Source organism: Taeniopygia guttata, chromosome 1 (assembly GCF_048771995.1).
Source record: "Taeniopygia guttata chromosome 1, bTaeGut7.mat, whole genome shotgun sequence".
Classification (NCBI taxonomy): domain Eukaryota; kingdom Metazoa; phylum Chordata; class Aves; order Passeriformes; family Estrildidae; genus Taeniopygia; species Taeniopygia guttata.
The window spans coordinates 87,705,130-87,723,618 of NC_133024.1; the positions used below are offsets into that span (position 1 = coordinate 87,705,130).

The window sequence follows — 18,489 nt, forward strand, 5'->3', positions numbered from 1 at the left end:
ACCACCACTATCACTTCACAGGTAAGGCATGACAGTACTCAAGGAGAAATGAGGTAATTTTCTACCTTGGGTACAGTTTTCTTCCCCTTAAATGTTACAAAGAACAGGAAAAAACAGAGCATTCCCAGTGCTCTGACAGCAGGAGGACAGTTGTGTACAGCTATAGCAGGTAGTGATGCATAAAATAAGCATATCAAAGCTGCTAGGTTTTCATGATTTTCATTGCTGAGACTACCTGAAGAAGGCATTTTATCAGTTTTCTGGGATGGATCCGACCTGACGCTGCAGGTAGTACACAACACTTAGGTGCTGGGTTATGCAGCACTCAAGTACCTAGATAAGACATGATGAATAAATATGGATGGGGCTCATCTTTTCCTCCACAACCCCCAGGTTACCCTCACCAGAGAGACTTGCTATTTATTGTATGATGCAAGTCCACAGGCAGAAGAGCTGTTCCCTTGGCTTCCTCAGGCCTCTGCAGAGCTGGACAGAATGTGACAGGACTGCTTACAAATGCCTTCAGATTCTTTTTGGTATTAAAACAGTAAGTCAATGTATTAGATATTGCTTTCTTAGTAAAATCATTAAAGGCAAAATTTCATCATAGAGAATTCATTAAAGCAGTGCGTGTATAAAAACATTTCAAAACAAAACCATATTGCTGCCAAGTTAAGAGACCATGAATTGTTGTCTTAGAGCACAGTTTTGCTTTTATTTAATGCAACATTGTTTAATAAAGTCAGGAATCTCTGTTTAGTTTTCCCTCATTTTTATCTTCTAGCATTTTACAAAAGCCTAATATCAAAATGTATGAAGTTGATACAAGACTGGAGGGGAAAATGCATTGAACCCAGGCAGTGCTCAGCCTGCACAGTCCCAAAAGCCACACAGCTCTGCAGCTGGGAAGACATGGAAGAACAGGGTATGGCCAAGTTAGAGAAGGTTGACAGGGACCCACAGAAGCCTGGGGAAGAGCAGCCTGACAGCCCCTGAGAGCTGGAGGAGTGTGGCTCATTCCAAGGCATGGAAGGGGCTGGGTGGAGGGAGCTCTGCAATTTAAGAAGTCATTGATATTTGTTCTGCTTTGACAGAAGTCAAAACCTGACTTGATAAGACATAAGGTAGGGAATTTGCTTGCAAACCTCTAAAACTTTCTCCTTACTCAACTCCTGAGCTTTTTCCATTTTAAAATTGTTCTGGTTCATGATTTCATGAAGCCTGGCTTTTGCCTTCAGAGCCCACCTGGTGCTTTTAAGGTCACTTGCTTTGAAAATGGCCCTGTGAGGTCTTCTTTTTGGCTGCCTTCAAATCTTGTCATGGCATGGCTTCAATCAAGAAAATCTTCTCCTTTTCTCCTCCACAGGGAGGAAAGTTATCAGCATAAGTGATTATTTGTATGAAATGCTGCACACTCTTGTGATTTGATATCAGGCAGATGGGAAAAGCAAAAGTGTAGGGTATTGAGGCATTGATAATTAACAGCAACTTAACGAGAGACTCCTCCCTCCTCTGGGATTGAGATTCCTTTGGTTTGTAGTTTTTAGTTTTGACCATCTGTGCTGGTTTTGGATGGGATAGAGTAGATTTTCTTCACAGAGGCTGGTTTGGGGCTGTGTTTGGATTTGTGTTGAACACAGGGTTGGTATCACAGAGATGTTTTTGCTATTAGTGAGCAGGGCTTACACAGGGGCTCGGCTGCTGGTCGGGGTTAAGCCATGACACCAGCACAGTTGTATGGTACAGTTGTATGGCCATTCACATTACAGAATGAGTAACTGTGAGGAGAAGTACTCCTGACACTGACTGGAGTATCTGGAGGGGATGTATTGAGTGGCTGCTATCCAGAACAAGAGATTTCAGGAAGGTTTTGAAGCAGGAACACTAAAACTTCTGCTTGACAAATCAGCATGTCACAAAAGGCCACAGAGATGCTTTGAAATGAGATATGACAAGTTAAAACCCAAAGATGGATCAAAAAAGGACAGGAATGAAAACCTTCTTTTGCTTTGCAAATACAAATCCCCAGTGAATGACATCTTTTAAAAAAGCAGATACAAATCCATCCTGTACTCCTCCCTCCCCATCTTCAACTGCTTGTGATTCAAGTAGAAAAACCCCTACTTCTGTCACACTCTGGGAGCTTTCTGGCATGACACTGCAGAGTAACCTTGTATGTTAGAGGGACTAAAGGGATTGAAACATCTTTGCCTGCTTTGACTTTCAAACAGATATCAAGAACTTGCATTTTATTTGAACATACTTCTCCAGGTTAGAGAGGCACAAAGTACATTATCTTGAAGCTGTCACCAGTAACTTGCTAATTTTTTGAAATCCCCTGCTTATTTAGTCTTTCTGTAATATTTGCAAAAAACAAAAGCAAAAACAAAACAAACAGCAAAAAAAAACCACCAAAAAACCAACAAAAAAAACCAAACAAACCAAAAATCCAACCAACCAACCAAAAAAAAAACCCTAAAAAACCAAACCACAAAACAAACTGAACTATTTATTCAAAACCTTTTAGCCTTTTACCTTTAACAAAGGGTATTTTGGATGTTTAAACAGTACATGCCTCTGGCAAAGACATGATAAGAAGACACTTGGACCCTTGCCAATCTGGTTTCAAGCTTGTCAACTGGTTTAAAACAAGACAAGTAACCTGACAGAGGATGACTCTGCACCAAGTTGGGCTTGGACAACGCCATCTCCAAAGAACCCAACCAGCCTAGACTTTTCTAATATTTAACTTGCATTGGGATGGTCAGGCCCCAGTCAATGGAAATACCATGTTGACAATGTGGTTATGGGACAATATCTTCAGGGGGTTATTGGCAATTATAGGCATTGGTAATGATGTTCATGACTGCTATTGGATTTTTAGGCACTGTAATTAGCTTTGTTATCTACTGAAAACCTGTCACATGTTCAGCCATCAGCTTTCCTCTGGCAGTCTTGGCCTCTTTGACCCTATGCTGTCCTGCAGCTACAGTTGTTGCAGTTAGCTGGACCTTTGGGACTCATTTCTGCCTAAACTCAGCTACACTCTATTGATTATTTGTCTTGGAAGGAGTTGCCATCTGGATGATTAGCATGGACCATTTTCTAACCACTGTCTTGAGACAAAACTAGCTGAAATCCCACGGTGCTGGAGCCATGACTGGGTTTGGGGCTTAATGCTTTCTGTGTTACCTCTCGATGGAAGGATGGATGGATGGATGGATGGATGGATGGATGGATGGATGGATGGATGGATGGATGGATGGATGGATGGATGGATGGATGGATGGGGAAATGCAAACCAGAGCTCTCAGGGTGTATTTCCTGCTGGCTGAGCTAATAAAGTCATGTTTGTTGTTCAAGTCATGCATGTCAGTTTTTCATTCCTTCCAGCATCATGCTGCACTCAATATTTGCATCCCAAACACCCTCTGTAAGACCATCCTGAGCACCCACCCATGTTCCCACAGCCTTCACTTCAGCCAAAGGAATAAACTTCACCTGACAGGGCTGTAGAAACCTTGCCAAGTGATCACAGACCTGAACTTCAAAACAAGAGCACTTCCCTGCAGCTCTGCCTGTGCTGGATTTTTGCCCTGCTGGATCCCCAGTTAAGCTGTGCACACAACCTGCCCTCAGCATCCAGGAGATACCTGCAGCCTTGCCAGTGCCTGCATTGCCTGCACAGTGGGGCTGGAGAGCAGCTGAATTAGGTCACACCTGCATGCCCTAAACACTCCTTTTCTGCACCTCTCCTTTGCATTCCTCTCTCACTCCCCTCAGAGATCACACAACTTTCTTTGACTTACCACACTCTTTACCAGCCCTTACCTGGGGCTTCCTTATCCTACAGTGCCACTCTGGTGGAACTGGGGAGCAGCTGGTCCTTTGGCCCCAGCCAGGGCCATTAGTCCTGAGCGGTGAGGAGGAAGATGAGGAACACCAACACCGCTGCCTTCTGCAGAGTATGTAAGCACCAGTCTCCCTTCCACATGTCAGGGATCTGACCCCTCTCTCAGTCACCCTGATGAATCCTCTATTCATCTATAGATAATCTTTTCCCTTCACTTGGACGTTCACATTCCAGGGTTTATGTATCTATGAATCCATGACAAATGTAATTAAAAGATTTTATTAAAAATTGACATATTTATACATTTTTACATTTCACATACTGCTGTGTATGTTCATCAATATAACCACTAAGTCCAAAAGCCTTAATGATACAAACTTCCATCTGAACAAATTTACTGCAGGGGAGCTTCAATTTTGAAATCAATCATACATTACAGAACGTTATTAACTTTTCTTCTTTTCCCTTGAAAAGTAGCAGCACATTTAATTACCAGTGTTCACAAGGCATAAGCCCCAAAGTGTTGTACAGCAAGAGAAAAATTAATTAGCTAATATAGGCAATAGGAAGAGAGCTCACAATGAAAATGTATTAGTTCTGCCTGTTATGAACAGCAGGATGTTAATAAAACACTTAGAGCCATGCTGAATAGAGACTGCAGCAAACCAGGAAGAGTTATAAAATAAAAATTTACTTCTTGATAGACCTGTATAAAACAAAATATTTTTAATGTCATTCAGGACAGAAGCCCTGTGAAGAACAGATGTTGTTATAAAGACTAAGCAGTCAGGATAATGCTTGTGTGTTTAAACATGTAATAAAGTTGTCAGAAAGCATACACATACTCCATCCCTACCATCACCTTTCCACAGCTCATATTCGTGTAGCTGAGTAATAAAGTGACATTTTACTGAAGACAGATCTGCTCAGGAGTCCCCCAGACCTCTCAAGATTTGTAGCCATGTGAGTTAAGTGCTAGAAGAGTGACAATCAGGTAACAAAGGCTGGAAAGTTTCTGGAGATTGGGAGCAAGGGGAGCAAAGAGAGAAGTTCTCATTGTAACCTGGAATCCTGTGCACACCTGAGCCACCTCAGTATAGGCTGCCTGAACTTAGTTCATAGGTATCTCTGGTGTGCTCTGTGTAACAACCCCCAAATGCTTATTTTCCCCTGGTTTGACAATGTTACAAGAATATTGACCTCAATGTGACAACTTAACCACTTACACAAAAGAAATGAAGATGTAACCGAATTCTTTCTCATGACTATACAGCCATCAATCTTATTTTGAGCAGAGTGCCAGATTCCGAGTAATTTTTTTAAATTAGGATTTTTCCTTGTATTGACTGAGAAAAATAGCATATGATGACATACACACATCATAGGTCATTTTTATGTGAGGAAGCGTGGAAATATGAAAGTGTAGAAGGAAGTTTAACAAGTGCTTTTTGTATGTACCATCATCTATAGCAGTGAATGACTGAAAAAAAAGGTCAGAGCTGCAATATTTCAGTAACTGGAAGTTACATGTTAGACAACTGTGTCCTGATATCTGCAGAGGCATCAGTGTGAGAGACTAATCTCATGTATTATGTCCTGAACCACAGTCACAATGTCACATTAAAAAAAATCTGCACTACTGTTTCAGTTTTGACACATACAAAGTTGGAGGAGACTCATTGGAAAAAGTGAGGGAGATGAATTTCAAATAATTTAGCAACAGCTAAATTAAGGATAAATATTTTGGCAAAATCTCCACTCTCCAAGGGCAGGTCTTAGACACCACATTCCCTGACTGGAGATAAAAAGATCACATCAAGCTTTAACTCCTGAAAAGCATTTGTTTCCAAACAAGAAAAATGGTCAGAGAAATATTCCTCTTTCCTGGAATATTCTCCTCCTCCTCCTTCACATATGCAGTCAGCAATTAGTACCCAAATCTGATTCCTTCCCTGTTCACTCCGTCTGTGCTGCTGCAGCCATAACTTACCACAGTGGCAATGCTGGCCCAGGATTTCAGGTACATAAACCAAGAATCACCAAACTGATAGTGCCAAAACAAAAGGATTGAACTCAGGCTCTCCAGAACGAAGCTCTTACCAAAGGGCTGTTCAGTTGTCCCACCTAAGGAAATTTGAATGCAGACCTTTCATAAATTTCCTGGTAACAATGCCCAGAACACCACAAAGAACTCTGATGTGGGCTGACATCTTCTCTGGTTGGGAATATTCCCAGTTGCTCACGTGCTGGACACACACAGGAACAACATCATCCACCTGCCACCTCCCTGCTGAGCTCTTGCTCTGCCTCAGCCTCACATTGGCTTTCTTTGCTTTTTCCTTTAGTTACTGTGGGATTCCATATTAATTCATTCAAATGAGTTCTACTATAAAACTTAACAAAGCAACAGGTAACCATGTATCCATTTTCCAGTCCACATTTTCGGGGGACTGGGCTTCAAAGAACGAGATGCTCCCAACTTAAATATCAATCACATTTTTGATTGCAAAAATGCTGACTTGCTTTATTCTGATTTCTATATGTTCTGTATGTACAATTATTGGTTTTGCTGCATTTTAGCCAAAGTACATTACAGTATCTACAAAAAGATATTGGCTATTAATAAAGAATTATTCAATCTTTTATAGACATACTTTTTCTTGCAATAGCAACTGAGAACTTTCCTGAGGTCTGGAATGATATGATTTTTATTCCATTGCAGCAGTAGTTCATCACTGCTAAGTGGCTAAAATTGCTCTAAATCATGGAGAGGGGTCTGTTTTAGTACCTCCTTACTAAATAGAAAAAAAGAGCATACTTAGGATGCTGGCAGTAAAAGAAAGAAATTCTTAAGAAATGCATGCTAGTGTACACAAAAAGTTTATAGGGTCTTCATAAAAATCACTTCCACCCTTATCAGGAAGTATTTTGAGGACAGGGGACTACAAATTTTTCTATACCATTACTGCCAGTTGTATACACAATGTTCCAAACCCATGACTACAAGACAGTTTGCTTATACCACTGCCACAGAAGAATCACTCATTCCAGAACTGAGTCAGAATTGCCCACACTTGACTTCTTTTGAAGTGCCTCTCACTAAATGTGACTTGCATGTCTTAGTACAAAGCACTACAAAATTCCTTACTTGGGCTTTCAAAAATAAATAAAATTCAGCACAACAGTTACACTTTCCAAATTTCAAAATCAGCAAGGAGAAAGATTCAAAGGTATTTTGCTTTAAAGCAAAGTACTCCACACCTTGAGTACAGCTCTGGGACCCACAATACGAGAAAGATGTTGAACTGTTGGAACAAGTCAAGAGTAAGGCCTCAGTGATGATCACAGCTGGAGCACCTCTCCTGTGAACACAGGTTGAGAGCTGGGGCTGTTCAGCCTGGAGAGAGGCTCTTGGAAGACCTTATAGCACCTTCCAGAACCTGAAGGGAGACAGCAAGGGAGCTGAAGAGGGACTTTGTACAGACGCATGTAGTCACAGGGCAAAGGGAAATGGCCTTAAGCTGAAGAAGGGCAAATTTAGATCAGATACCAGGAAGAAATTCTTTACTCTGAGGGTCATGAGGCACAGGTTGCTCAGGGAAGCTGTAGACAGCCCAACTTTGGCAGTGTCCAAGGCCAGGTTGGATGAGGCTTTGAAGAACCTGGTCTAGTGGAAGGTATCCCTGCCTATGGCGGGGGGGGGAGTGGAATAGATGGTCTTTAAGGTCCCTGTCACCCCAAACCAGTGCATGTTTCTGTGAGAAGAGATGGATATCCTCTGCCCCTGGATGAGCACTGGCTGCCCCTCCTTGGAGGCAGCACTGTACACAGAAGGCAGCTTCCTAAGCCAGCCTTTCTGTGCAAGGAGGCTGCATCAGGACAACACTGAGGCCCATGGAGTGACTCGGGGGTGTCTGGTGTGGGGCCAGGACCTGGACTCCATGATCCTGATGTTTCCCTTCCAACTCAGCTTATTCTGTGATTCTAGAAAGGACCAAGCAGACACTCTGTTTTGCTGAAAGCCTCCACTGATTTGGAATTCTGAAACAGGGAGCAGCCATACTAACTCAAATGCACACAGGTCAGTAAGCCTGTATTTATTAGAGCTTTACAGAATTCAAAGAAATGCTTTCACTTTGCAGTACTTAAGTTTATTTAAAGTTGTCATTTTTTAACCTCTCTTGGGGGAAGCTACATCTTTTAAATCAACTTCTTTAAAATTGTGAATGTGAATACATGAATGGAGCAATGTGAATACATATGAGGGCAGTTAAGTAAGGGGTTTGTGTTACTTGAAAAATTTTAGTTCATAGAATATTTAGTAGAAAGTAAAAAACCCAGTACCCCTGTAGTGCACTTTTGTAGATTTCTTACAATTTTATACCTTCTCTCTCTGGTTTTGATTGCACAAAGTCATCTATAAGCACTAAAACCTATTTTTGTGGAGTTCCAACCTGCCTAAGTTATGTTAGAGCAAACACTTAGCATATCACCTGTACACTTATCTAGCAGCTACATCTTAATCCTCCAAAGAAATGCTAGAACGACAAGATCAATTTATTCACCTGTATGTACAGCATATTTGCATATTAATAAATAAATCAGTATTTAAGTCAGGGCCTCTTCCCCATATAAAAGTGACTACAGTCTGACCAGACAAACTTTCTTTTTTCTTCCAAGTTCACCTGTGTGATTGAGGTTATTGGTTTCCACTCAGTACATTACAGTAACTGCAGAGGAGCAGAAACCTAACAGAGCAATGCTTACATGTAAATTCCATTTAGGAGGTGGATGGGAGGGAGGTACTAAAAAGTGCATCAAAAGCCAACATTTTGTAGAGCAAAAAACTGGAAGTTGATAATGTGATCCTGTGGAAGATAATCCAGCCCAAAAGAAGACATGCTGCAGCAAGCTCTAAAATCGATGCACATCTCTGTCTTCATTGTAAGCTGCACAATGCCAATCTTCTCCCATCACTATTCAAGAATTCCAATTCCAATAAATGCCATCTTCCCCTCCACAAATTTATCAACACCACAGTCAGTGCAAAGTGACAATTCTTAAAATTCCTGCCTTCACGCCATAACATTCATCCTCACTGTGAAGAAAAGGCTCCTTTTCTCTTAAGTGTTTACTCCTAGTCACAGAAGAGCCCATATTTGCACCTCTCCATGTGTGGTAGTGAATTTTCTTTTCTATCTACATTCACTAAAAAACAAAAAGATAAGTAGCAGTATTTTATATTAACTGGAAGTCTTCCCATTACCCAAAAACTAGCTGTCCACCTCGATTTATACTTAAAGTAGCTGCACTTTTTTCTTTCCAGCCCACTTTCAATGGGGTATAAGTCATGGGGGCTGTGGGAATATTTCAAGTCTGATTGCTGGAGCTGGGAGAGTGATGAGTCACATTAGAATTGAGATGTCTGTTTGCAGCACAGTGCGTGTGGGCCATACTCCCATTCGGGTATCTTACAAACACAGGCTCGCAGAAAGGATTTTGGCACACCTGACACACCTTTTTGTCTGAGAGAAGAATCGGGGCTCCTTTTTGTTTAACCTAAAAGAGAGGGGGGAAAAATTCCAAATGTGAATCTAGCAAGAAAGGAAGGGAAATGATGGAGCATAATTGCAACTATACAAAATGGATAAAACAAAAACAATTTTAAGAATCTGTTGTGAACTTTAAGCAACACTGTCCTAGCTAGGAATAGAAGAAAGAGTCACAACTGAATTTACCATTAACAAAATCTACTAACCAGCTTCAATTAATACTAAATGCTGGATAATTTTTTAAACAAATTTTGACAGGTGACACTGTAAAAAAACTTGAATTGGAAATTCTGACACTCCCTCCTAGTGAAAGAAATGCTAACTGACACTTGTTAAAGTTTCTGCTAGAACTTTTTAATCTGCAAATCCCAGATTCATTTCATATTCAGCCCAGCAGCTCAACAAAGTTATTCCTATTTCAAGGCTCCTACTTTCCCTTTTGTTTTACAGAGAAAACATACAATTAATTTTGAATCTAGTAGTCATGGCAAAAAAAAAACCCTAATAAATGCCAAAGACACTGACAGCTTTTGTACTTCAACTTCTTTTGATTACTGTATATCAAAGGACTCAACTGTAAAGCTTCCAAGTGCTTTTATTTAAAAGCACTCCTGTAACCTACCTTCTCATGCTTGTAGATTAAGTTTTCAGCTTGTGCTAACCCAAGTGCCACCTGAGTCATTCTTTCTGTGTGAAGGCTTTGTCTCACTGCTCCAGCCAGGAATGGGGACAGGAGCTGCACTGACCAGCTGTCAGGCACCACCTGCAAAACCAGACCCGCATCAAATTCCGCAGCGTGGTTATTCAAGAGATCCACAGCAGCCATGACGAGCGCACAGTCGGAAGAGCCTGGAGCTAAATACACTGACAGCAGCATATGGAAAAGCCTCCGCCTGTACTGCAAGTCTCTGCTCTCTGAGTTCCACATACAGTACTCTTCAGCAGCATGGAAGTCCTTCAACTCATGGACAAGGATATGCAAAGCCTTCTCGTGTTCTTCTAGTTTCCCATATAAAATTGCACTTTCCATATGAAGGTCTGTGCCCTGGATTTTGTCTGTTAAATGAGAAACAAGGCAGTATTTGCTCAGTGAAGAAGACAGCTGCTCCCTCTCCCAGCCAGTGCAACTATAGAGAAGGCAGATGCTTGTAAATACAGGAATGCTCAGATGTATGGAAAAATCATCTCTAACAAAAAAGCACCACAAAATACAGGACAAAAAAATGACTAAATAATAGATGATCAACCACTGTCACTGACACCTTTTAAATTCTAGCAGATACTCCTACCATGTACAAAAACCTGTTAAGATGAAGCTGCAATATTTTTAACCTCTACTTTCCCCAATGTTATAGGAGATCACAGAATAAACTCCATAAAAGACAATAAAAATCCAATAGTACCTACCATTAAGAAAAGGACACTACAAACCCTTAATCCAGTTTAAGTGTCGGCAATAGGCAGGTAGAATGGCAAGTTCATCTGGCATTTCAAAATAAAGTAGAAAATAATCTAATTACTGTAAAGGTGATAAAGATTTGGCATAGGCCTATGTAAAATGCATGGAAATACAATGTTCTTCACCAAAATGTTTTGGTTAACAGGGTAGCTTGCACTAATTTCACTTTCATGCAACATAAGAATTGTCATGTAAGAAATCCTTTGTTTTGGAGAACATGGATTTCAAGAGAATAATCAATTTTGTAACTCTTGCCTGGAAAAATGTGTTTGATAATTGACTAAAATATGAACAGGAACAAGTGTTTCAATGACTGTGCTCTACGTGTACAGTATCCATCCCATAACATTTTGCTGCCTGAAAAGGGAAGGAAACATTAAACTTTGGTAAATTATTTTAGGTGATACTCAGCAATTTTTATTTCCACTTACACTGGATTTTTTCCCACTGAATTTCAAAAAATAATTCCACATCTTTCAGTTCAATAACGAGTCACTTCCCTTTCATCCACTATTCTATCATTCTTCAGCCATAATCCTCCATACCAGAGAAGATTTAAACACTTGGCTTGCTTAATTGCACTGTATGTTTGCATTCCAGTGGATGAAACATTAAAAATTAACCATTATCAGAACTGAATAAGGAAAACATTTAGCTCAACTGTTGCTTGCCTAATACCAACAGTAACATGTATGTTGCACTTTTCACTTTAAAAGATGCTATTTTTATTTAACATGAACCCCAGAGTGAGTTTCAGGGTTATGGCTAACAAGTCCTTGGCAATTATATTCCTCAAAGTTTCACTTCTGTTCACTAGAAGCAGGCTGCTTAAAAAATAAAGTTGCAGGTCTTTCACTTGCATAAGGTTGTCATGTCATGTCATGCACAAGTTGCATGCTCATCATTAAATAGAAGGTGACTATTATGAAAATTGTATGCAGGTATTTGTTCTGGCTAATTGGTATTTTGTCTCTGGTGCAGTGGCAAACATGCCATTGGAGCTACGGAGACCAAGGACAACACCAACACATATGCCTTCTAAATTAACCTGTGTTTGTTAGAAAAACAGCCTAACAAACAAACAGAAACCTTAGATCTTTTAGTTTTCTATCCTTGAGAGGACTATGATTTTGTTTCCAGCTGGAAATCACATACAGCATTTATAACAGACAACATGCGACCTACCTAAAATAAAGTGAATTCTATAAAGATCAGATTTCTGAAGCAGACTGCGAAGTTTCAACAGCAGTTCAGTCGTTTCTGTACAATTATCTGTGGTCACAGATTTTAGCTGAAGTATTGCCTCCAAGTACAAGACAGCTAGATGAGTATGGTACTTTTCTTTCTACAGATGAATAGAACAATGTTAGCTCAGTTTACAAATCTCTTGGCCCCAACAATAACAGTGGTGAATATTTACCTAATTACATAGAAATGTAATTATGTAATTTGAATTAATCACAAAGATTTTGTCCATACAGATAGATAATTTAATTCAGAGAAGCCTCACAAACTACATTGTAAATACAGGATCCTCATATTCAGATATGTTCTTTGACCTTTTCTATTTCTGCAATAAAATCTGAGAAAGCCACCAGAGGTAGAAAAGCACCCTGAAGGCACAGCGCTTTTTTTGTTATCCACAAATAATGAAAGCTTATGAAAATAGGTTGATGATTTGACTGTTTTAAACATTCTCATTAAATCATTCACAATAACCTAGTAATTTTTAAATACCAAACTGATTTATAACCCTTTTACTAGCAGGTAGATTTAACTGTAAAATATTTTCAGAAATATTTAACAAGGTACTGTGTTTAACTCAAAATGTTTGTTTGAAAAAATCTATGACATCAGAGACAAGTACTTTCATCAGTCATGGTGTAACACAACTGCAACACCAATAAGGGAAAAACACTGAACTGATGTGCATTTGAAGAATGTGAATTAGTGCACTGACCATCAGCTCTGCAGAGTTCTTTCAATATTCATTTCCTTGCTTTATTTCTGGGTTAAAGAACTTCTGTGCTTAAAATGTTTCATATCCAAATACAACATTTGGCTGCTTTTGCATTGAGCAAAAACCCCCAAAAGTGTAATAACCTGTCACTTAGGACTTGTGAATGAATCTTTTGGGCATTCAGCATCAAGAGTGGTTTGGAATTCTAGTGAGGGGTGCATGATTTGATTATTACTTGTTCAAATCTATCTAGAAAGAATAAAACATTCTTACTTGTAAAACACTGAATCAGCAATTTTAATGTATTGCTGCCACAGTGCAATAGGATCAGCCGTTGCTCAACCTGTTGTTGATCATTTTCTATGATCTTACCAGAAGAAGATTTGAGCCTCATCAGTGAAATAGAAAAGTATGCAATAACCGGATGTAAAAAAAAAACCTCTTAAGTCTGAAGGGACATAAGCAACTGTTTTGCTATCAAAATCACTGAAAAATTCAAAATAATGAAAGTATCCACTCCTCATCTTTTACTTTAATCTTAAAACCACTCCTGCTCTGCTCTGAGTACACTTGAAAGACTTTTCATTACGCCTATGCCATCCAGACATTGCCCATTTTCAGCCCTGCTGATCATAATCTGCATTCTGAATCCCAACCCTACTTTTAGCATTCTCACAGAACTCACCTGTATTTTTCTTTCCAGTACTAGATGTTCTAGGTATTTGACACGTGCTTTAGGATATTTGTTAAGGCAACTGATAATATCATCTGGATTAATGTTGTTTTTCTCCTGTTCTTCCAAAGGCCTTTTAGTGAAAATCTGTACACCAACCTAGAAAGAGTTTATTGCATTTAGAAACTCAGTGGCAACTATTTTATTAAATAAATATCTAAAATGAAAAAGGAATAGCACTACTGTTAATACATTATTCAGGAAAAAAAAAAAAAAAAACACAAAATCCTGCTCAACACCACAGGATTACAATACCCTGTGCTTATCTTGATCTCACTCACTCCCACCTGCACTACCTCAATTTGTAGTGTATATATTGTCCAACCTATAAGCCTTGGCTTGGGCACTACTTCCACAAGAAATATTGAATGGAGTTGCACAACAGAACAAGAAACTTCAGCCTTTTCAGCAGGAAAGCTCAAATTAGAGACCAGAATGTTCTCAGCCTTTTCACATGTGATGATATAGACAGAGCAAGAGACTTCTGTAATTACCAAACCAAAAGCTTAGAAATCTGCCACTGCACAAAATAGCTATGCTTAAATTAATATAAATCTGGCAGTGAAAAATTCCAACAGCACAGACTGTCTGATCAGCATCAAACATCACAGAATTTGTTTTTTTTTTTTTTTTTTTTAATTTTGGCAGATTAGGTTAATTCTTCTAGCAATGAAATTTTGTCTTACATGGAGGTTATTTATTCCATGTCTTGGTGTACAGACACCACCCATCCTCTTTAAAATAAGAAGCAGCAGCAACAGCTAACCTGCCATGTGATTTATTTATTTTAAGATTTGAAAATTATCTTATTCAATATGAAGAAAATAGAAGACATGCTGTATTTTTCATGCCCTAAACTTTGTTTTCAGAATAAAAAGAGGCAATTATCACTAGCACTTGCTAATAGAGGGACTTGGATGAATTAAAAAACCTCCAAGTTTTCTTCTGCTGATCACTATTTAACTGGCATTAAATATTCTGCAAAAGGTCCAATCAGTTATCAAGAAAAACCAACATTAAGGAAAACCCAAACACCACTGCATGGAAATACTGATATTCTGTTGAAAGTGTATCAACCACAAACCTCTTCATTTTTTTGTAAAATCCATTCAGAGTACTTCCATACTAGCTCTTGATCTGAGCAGAATGTAAGGAAGTCTACTATGTAGTCATAGAGATCTGAACGTGTAGAATCTTGAATGTCTCCATCAACTATTTTCACCCATAACTGCAATAAAAACACACAGATGAAAGTGCTTAAAACATGTACTAGCTCTTCCAGCTCAAAATTTATGTCAGCTACTAAAAGACTTAGTCCAAGGCACGTGGAATTAGAAAGAGTTGACAAGAACACCAATTGCAAGGAACATTGCTGGTCACTCACTTTTGCCATCACACCCTTCTCTTGCATCTGCCATATTCACCCAGTTCAGACCCCATATCATGTGGGCTCTCATTCTGAGAGTGACTAAAGGAGGTACACTAATCACAAAGAAAGCTTTTATGAAAAGTCCTTTTCTCCAATGCATGGTATACTTCTCATGTGTTCTGTGTGCAAGATTAAAAGCAAATTATACAAGCAAATTAGAAGAAAAACTGTTTTCCTGCTTTTCTTTCATTTTGACTGAAGAACTACAAGTACCATGTGATATTATTTTTATATACATTATAATTGGAATCAAAATGTGCTACACCTAGCAGACCAGTTTAGCAATAAACCTTGTTTTTTGCAGCATCAAAATTCTTCCAAGATTTCTTGCACATGACAAATGTGTTTTTGTTGCCCTTACCTGTTTTCTTCTCAGGCCATGATTACTATTTAACTGACCTGATAATGTGCTCAAAAAGCTGCAGAATGAGGCAAACTTATGATACTGGATATTTAGTCTGCAGTGTCCAGGCCACTGCTAGTATTACTGACATGAGATGGAAGGTCCCCAAAGGGATTACTAACCCATCTGAAACCCACAGATCTTGCAGAATGTGTTCACTCTTCATCACTGGGTAAGCAAACAAACTCTCAGCTGCTGTCAGTGTCTGCCATGAGAATACAATGCTGTTTTCCTGTGTGTATACAGATCAATCAGCACTGGGCATGCTCCTTGAGTCCCATAAATATCTTTAAAAGTGATTGCTTGATTATTTTAGCACTTTTGTCCATCTTGTAGGAGTATAAACATATGTTCTGGTATGTACAGTTTTGCTTTAAAAGGATCATACAAGCATCTAAATAGCTGTCAACTTCAATAAGCTCCTCAGACTTTTCACATCTAGCATATTAATTTACTCAAGGAAGTCTTAGCATAAGTTTCAAGTTTATAAGAAACACACACATACATAAACACACACATATCACAACTTTTCAAACAGATAAATTAAGACCTCAGATTTTTATCTCAGAGCTAAAATGGTATTTTGGAATGGTTTTCAGGCGACACTAAAAGTTTTATTCTAACCTGAAGTGCTGCAGCATCCTGACCGTTGTAGTGATACAGGAGACCAAGTGCAAAATACCTGTAAAGAAAGAGAAGATAATATTAAAATTGCTAGAACCTTCCCACTAATTTCATTATAGACTGATTAGCACAGAGTACAATAATGGCTTACAATGACATGTACATGGCCAAGTCTACACTTCAACAAGTCTCTGAAATCTGTTTTTAAGAATCAAAGGAGAGAAGTTCTGCCCTGAAAATGTCTCCATCACTCCAGTCCCCAAGACAGTTTGTAGTTACCAGATCCAACTTACACCAAGTATGTGGCCAATTAGAGGTGTTTCCCATGCTGTTCTGTTAATTTGTCTATTTCATGTACAGACATTACACACACCTCCAAGAACTATTCCTCCAATAGCTCATCAGCTGTTGTTAAATAATATTTTATTATATATTTATTTTAAACTCTGTTTTACTATCAGAAACTTTTTTCTTTACTATGGCATGGTGTCAGGTCAGGCAAAGAAGAGCTTTGTACAATGCAATTTCAGAGTGTTTTTGTGTAGTCTAAGAAAAATACAGCCAAGTTCTGTAATGGCTGTCCTCATGGAACAATGTTCTAGCATTCATTCAATTCACACTTGCAAAAGTATGCCATGCAAACCACACTTACCAAAGGTTTTAACAAAGCATGTTTTGTTAAATACATGAAATCACCCCAAATATAACCACGATTAGAGAGTCTTCCTCACCACTATAGTTGCTACTACTGCACCAAACAGTTTAAAGCTAAAGAAATGAAAACAAAAATAGACATACTACCTAAGGCTGGAGTTTGTATTTTACACATTTACTATCTAATGTTTCCTGCTTAATGATTAATTCTCTGCCTGCTGGCTTTTTTGGTTTCAAGTCATTTACAGTCATCTTAAGGAACCTCTTTTTGGTCAATCAGCGGAATATAGAAAGCTTGCAATGCAGAAGTAAGAGTTCTTTCCCTGAACAAGCAACTACAATTTTAAAGCCACTAACTGGCTAACAGCTTTTACCTAAGGTAGCGCATGCTTTAAGGCAGCTTTTCATTCTGTCTGTGTACAACTGCTGCTGCCATTCCACTCTCCCATTATCTCAGGGGCAAACATTTAGTTTTCTTCTCCCAAACTTGTACCAGTTCTTTCTTTTTGTGTTGGATACAGAAACTTTCATGTAGAATTCTGCATTTACCAGGATAAGAGAATGAATTTACTTTACCTTAGACTATCAAGCAATAGCTTTTCACCAACATTTTTAAATATTAACAATGTTAATTCAGACTGAGTTGTCTTTTGGACAAGTGTGAGCACAGGAACTAAAAGTACTCAAACACATTGTTTGATAAACCAAGGGCATCTAAAGCAATTCTCCCTTTGGTCTACAAGGTGCAATAATAAAATAATCCACTTACTTTTTGTGTTTTTCCAGCCAGGCAGCGCTATCTGTTAAAAGACAGAAGTTCTCTGAAACTAGGAGATCCAGCAGGCTTTCATGATTTGCCTCTGCATACAGTTTGAGTAAAGCTGTGTCGATATCCTCCTTGTAGCCATTTGCAACCTCAGTGCTGCGGACTTCATTCAAGTAACTCATGAGGAATCGTTTGCACTTTGTCATCTTCTCCTGGTCCCCTTGTGTCAGCTGGTTCAGGTCCGCGTACTCGTGCAGAGGAGGATGAGACCGGATAAATGAAGAGGAAGTAGGCAACAGGAAGGGGTACAGAGAGATCAGCTCCCGGACATCAAGCTGGCCGCTTCTGCAATTACAGTGTCAAACTAGATGAAGCAAAAAGAAAGAAAAAGTATACGTAGGCACAAAAAAAAAAGTGTGCTCACATATGCTTAGACTCAGGACACTAACATGTAGGCAGTTTCTGGAGTATTTTTTACTACATCTTTATTTATCATTCTTCTTCCTCCTCTAGACATTGAAAGCTCTGAGAATTCATAGACTGGCCAGCCTTTTACTTTTGAGCTTCTACAGCTGTTCTCTGGCATATACAAAAATCAGTTGAATAGTCCTACAGCAGTCTTAGGACTGACCTAGACTTCATCCATACATTATGGGAGCTAGCCTTCTGATGGCAGCAAAAATAAATTAAAAAAAAAGCAAAAGTGAACCCCTTCAGCCAAGCCACACTGTGTCAGTGTAATTCCGGAGCAAACAGCAACTTCCTGTACAAAACTGAAGCTTTCAGAACATGTGTATGCACGATGAAAACATTTTTCCCAGGCCTGAAAAGCACCAGATTCCTCTTGGAATCTGGCTCTCTTGGCTCTCTTCTTACAGAGGTTCTTAAGCAAACCACGGATATTGATTATGCATCCATTTAACCAGTAAGTCTGTTGTACAGGCAGAGGCCTTGGGTGTACATTTATGGAGGCTCCTCTGGAGTGGCTTTTCCACTTCAGGTGTGAAGGACACCCTATACCCTTACTCAGCAGCAAGTTGTAACATGGATATGCCA

The 18,489-nt window shown here is 39.1% G+C and overlaps 1 protein-coding gene across 1 annotated transcript in view; it reads right to left on the bottom strand.

Moving 5' to 3' along the window:
- Window positions 1-4,116: 4,116 nt before the first annotated feature.
- The window catches only part of TGFBRAP1 (transforming growth factor beta receptor associated protein 1), a 36,561-nt gene continuing 22,188 nt past the window's right edge, over window positions 4,117-18,489 (bottom strand). Inside the window, exons 6-12 of the mRNA XM_030278952.4 lie at window positions 17,437-17,778; window positions 16,014-16,071; window positions 14,642-14,785; window positions 13,510-13,656; window positions 12,050-12,209; window positions 10,028-10,461; window positions 4,117-9,412 (exon numbers count right to left, since the gene is read on the bottom strand). Coding sequence (XP_030134812.4) covers window positions 9,224-9,412; window positions 10,028-10,461; window positions 12,050-12,209; window positions 13,510-13,656; window positions 14,642-14,785; window positions 16,014-16,071; window positions 17,437-17,778 — 1,474 coding nt within the window. The 3' untranslated portion in view covers window positions 4,117-9,223. The remainder of the gene's footprint in view (window positions 9,413-10,027; window positions 10,462-12,049; window positions 12,210-13,509; window positions 13,657-14,641; window positions 14,786-16,013; window positions 16,072-17,436; window positions 17,779-18,489) is intronic.